Source organism: Salvia splendens, chromosome 18 (genome assembly GCF_004379255.2).
Source record: "Salvia splendens isolate huo1 chromosome 18, SspV2, whole genome shotgun sequence".
NCBI classification, from domain to species: domain Eukaryota; kingdom Viridiplantae; phylum Streptophyta; class Magnoliopsida; order Lamiales; family Lamiaceae; genus Salvia; species Salvia splendens.
The window spans coordinates 10448317-10451916 of record NC_056049.1 but is presented as its reverse complement, the minus strand read 5'-3'; the positions used below and the strand labels follow the sequence as shown (position 1 = coordinate 10451916).

General features: G+C 36.6%; 1 protein-coding gene across 2 annotated transcripts; it reads left to right on the top strand.

Annotated features, from left to right (window-relative positions):
* The first annotated feature begins 1470 nt into the window (after positions 1-1470).
* LOC121776197 lies at positions 1471-2983 on the top strand. 2 transcript variants are annotated; one of them, XM_042173354.1, is made up of 3 exons: positions 1471-2016; positions 2208-2286; positions 2632-2772. In XM_042173354.1, the coding sequence occupies exons 1-3, from the start codon at positions 1552-1554 to the stop codon at positions 2688-2690; spliced, it is 603 nt and encodes a 200-aa protein (XP_042029288.1). In that variant the 5' UTR covers positions 1471-1551; the 3' UTR covers positions 2691-2772. The 2 variants fall into 2 exon arrangements, with proteins under 2 accessions (XP_042029288.1, XP_042029287.1); XM_042173353.1 differs by lacking the exon at positions 2208-2286 and having other exon boundaries at positions 1474-2016; positions 2632-2983.
* The last annotated feature ends 617 nt before the right edge of the window (positions 2984-3600 follow it).

Genomic DNA, 3600 nt, shown 5'->3' with positions numbered 1-3600 from the left:
CTAGTATTTACATGTGTGGTTGAAAATTATCCAAGAAAAAGTCCAAATATGGAGATATTCAGGCATACGGCTGCCCGGACAATTCAACAAAACAAATCATAAAGAAAGAAAAGTTAATAGAAAATATTTGTTTTAATAAAAATTACTTGTAAAGGTAATAGAAAATATTTGTTTTAATAAAAATTACTTGTATCTCAACATACGACGTCGTTTCAATGGCCAAACGTACAAGACTATAGTCTATATAAGAGTTTCCAATAGCCACATTGTACATAATTTCCCCGAAATCTAATGGTATGTGACAATTGCAAAAAATGTCAAAATAATAATCATAGTGACAAATTTTGAAGGACTAATCGTAATCTTACAAATATTTAAAAATTTCCCCCAAATAAATTAATGGTGTTAGTAAGAAACGTATGCGCTACATTACTCATTTAAAACACATAGACTGATACATACCAAACATGAATAGAAGAACTCATCCCAAAAGACTAGCCTATTAGGAGAGAGCCTATTTAGTCTATAAACCCCACACCAGTTGTTCTCACAACAGATGTGGGAATTGTGTCCGTAACATAGGCCACCAAAATCTTTAGCCGGACTAAGATTTGGATAAGGTTAGATCTCGAAATCTTGTTCGCAGAGATGTTAATGTATAGGGATGTCAATCGAGCCAGCCCACCGGATTTCGGGCCAACCCTATTCGGGTGCGGGCTAATCGGGTTGTGATTTTTCCGGGTTATAAAAGTTCAACCATAACCCTAAAAGCTCGGGTTTCGGGCTAGCCCATCGGGTTAATCGGGTTGCTACCGATAAAATTAACATGCGATCAATCTAATAAATAATGGTGAAAATTAGTTATATTTATAAAATGTAAAATATGTAATTATGATAAATTTGAGATATATGCTTAAACTCAAACATAAACATGATCAAATACTAATATTTGAGATTTATGCGAAATAAAACATAAACATTAAGAAATTTTAAAGCATGTTTAGAAATTTAAATATATATTTTTAGTGAATTTGAAGTTTTTAATTCATTTATCTATTATTATATTAATAAAAACTTATAATATAATTTATATATTTAATATATAAAATGAAAAGTTATTTTTTTCAGTAATCTATATTATAAAATAATCAATGAAGTGTCGAATTAGAGTCAAACAAATAGAACAATAGAAATTTTATCGGGTTTCCGGGCCAGCCCATCGGATTTTCGGTTCTGGCCCTAATGGGTTGCGGGTTAATAGGGTGCGGGCTAATCGGGCTGTAATTTTATCGGGCTAGAAATTTTCAGCCCTAACCCTATAAATTTGGCGGGCTATCCACGGGTTGCGGGCTAAATTGACATCCCTATTAATGTATAACAAATGCTAGTCTACAAAATATACATTGATAAACATCTTATAGTAGTATAAGATTTTCAAAATTCCGATTATCTTTTAAAAAAAACATTGTAGTTTTATTTGAATCACAAATTCGAACAAATAAAAAAAAACACACAAATTATCCAATTGATTGGTGAACAACTACACCAACCATGCTATCGATTGCCCAAAAATGGCACTTATCATCACATCCCCTTCCAAAAATCTCAAGTGTTCTCAACCCCTCCGGCGAAATTAAGCGCACCGTGCTGACGCCGGAGGGGCGGACGAAGCTGAACCCGTTGCCCGACCGAGAATTCTACGCGTCCCCGCGGTTCGTGAAGCACGTGGACGAAAAATTCATATCGAACCTGAGGGATCTCTACGGCCAGATTCTGAGACCCGAGATGGAGATTCTGGACCTCTGCAGCTCCTGGGTGAGCCATCTGCCCGACGAGGTCGTGTACGAGAGAGTCGTGGGGCACGGGCTCAACGCACAGGAGCTCGCCAGGAACCCGAGGCTCAGTTACTTCTTCGTCAAGGACTTGAACAAGGATCAGAAGCTGGAAATGGAGGATTCCACATTTCATGCGGTTTTGTGCACGGTTAGTGTGCAGTATCTGCAGGAGCCGGAGAAGGTAACGGAACGTGTTGCAAGCGTCTCGTCCCCTGATAATTTTCAATTCGAACTTTGCGAATTTCCCACACTGGCATACAAGGAATGCCGACATTAATTCTAGAGTGTACATATCATTATCAGTTTCATCTTCCTACCAGATGAAATGTAGCTCCGACTATTACTTAGTTTTTTTTTTGCCATTCTGCGCAGGAAAAATTCATGCCAGAAACTTTAGCGTGGGAAATTCGCCCAATTAGAGAAATTGGTGATTTTAAGACTACTTTTAAAGGTCGTGGAAAATACCAGATTTTTGTGAGAGTTCATAGTTTTTTTTTTGCCATTCCGCGTAAGAAAAATTTATGCCATAAACTATAGTGGTGGAAATTTGCCCAATTAGAAAAATTGTTGATTTTTAAGACTACTTCTAAAAACTTGTGAGATATACCATATTTTTGTGAAAGTTCATAGTTGTTCTAACCAATTTTCCTTTTTAGTATAATACTAATAAGTCAAAGCGCACGCACAACGTATGTTTCTTGACAACGCGTTGCAAGCATCCCGTCTCCAATAAGAGAAAAAAATTGCTAGGTTATCAAATTTTGTGTATTTTGCTAATTGGACTCTGTTTAATCAGGTATTTGCGGAGGTGTATCGAGTGCTGAGGCCGGGCGGGGTGTTTATAGTGAGCTTTAGTAACAGGCTATTCTACGAGAAGGCGATTGCAGCGTGGCGCGATGGGACAGGGTATAGCCGGGTGCAGCTGGTGGTGCAATACTTCCAATGCGTGGAGGGCTTCACCCAACCTCAAGTTATTCGAAAACTGCCAAATGCAGAACAGGGCAACTCCTTTTTCAGCCAAATTGCAGGCATCTTTGGGTTGTTATCTGGATCAGATCCTTTCTATGCAGTCATAGCTTATAAAAATTTCAAACCTATATATGAATGACAACTTGTTTGATTGGAATAAAAGTTGTGTTGGTGTGCAATTTTATTTTTTGAGCAAAACAAATTAATTTGTGGATAAATTTTCTATTTAACCTCGTAGTACGATTTTGGTTGATGACATGAGACTTTTTTCCAGAATTAAATTCTATGATTGGAGACTTTCTTTAAGTTTCAAGAATGGGGAAAACGCATTTTCATTTGCTCTAAAATTGAGGGAAGTCTCTATTCAATGCACAAAATAAACACGTTTCACTAAAATTGTACTGCATCCGTTTCCTCATAGTTGAGGCAAAACTTTTCGACACGGGGTTTAAGAAAGAAATGTTGAATGTGTTAAATAAATAGATAAAAAAGTAAGAGAGAGAAAAAAAGTAGAAAGTGAATAAAGTAGAGAGAATAAAGTAAGAGCGAGAAAAAAGTTACTCCCTCCGTCCGGCATTAGGAGTCCCGGTTGATCATTTTCATCCGTCCGGCATTAGAAGTCCCGGTTAGACATTTTCATAAAAAGTGAAATAAAAATATTATAAAATAAAACACTAAAAAACACAAGTAAAAACACATCCAAAGAATAAAGCAAATAATTATGTAAATGGGTCCCACGTTTCATTGTCACACACTCCAATTATACACTCAAACATTTCTTAAAACTCGCACCCAA

What these genes read in the sequence shown, in the direction of transcription:
- LOC121776197 (XM_042173353.1), top strand. Translation starts at nt 1,552, where the DNA reads ATGCTATCGATTGCCCAAAAATGGCACTTATCATCACATCCCCTTCCA. An exon ending in ATCTGCAGGAGCCGGAGAAG is followed by an intron (nt 2,017 to 2,631) that starts GTAACGGAACGT and finishes CTGTTTAATCAG; the next exon opens with GTATTTGCGGAGGTGTATCG.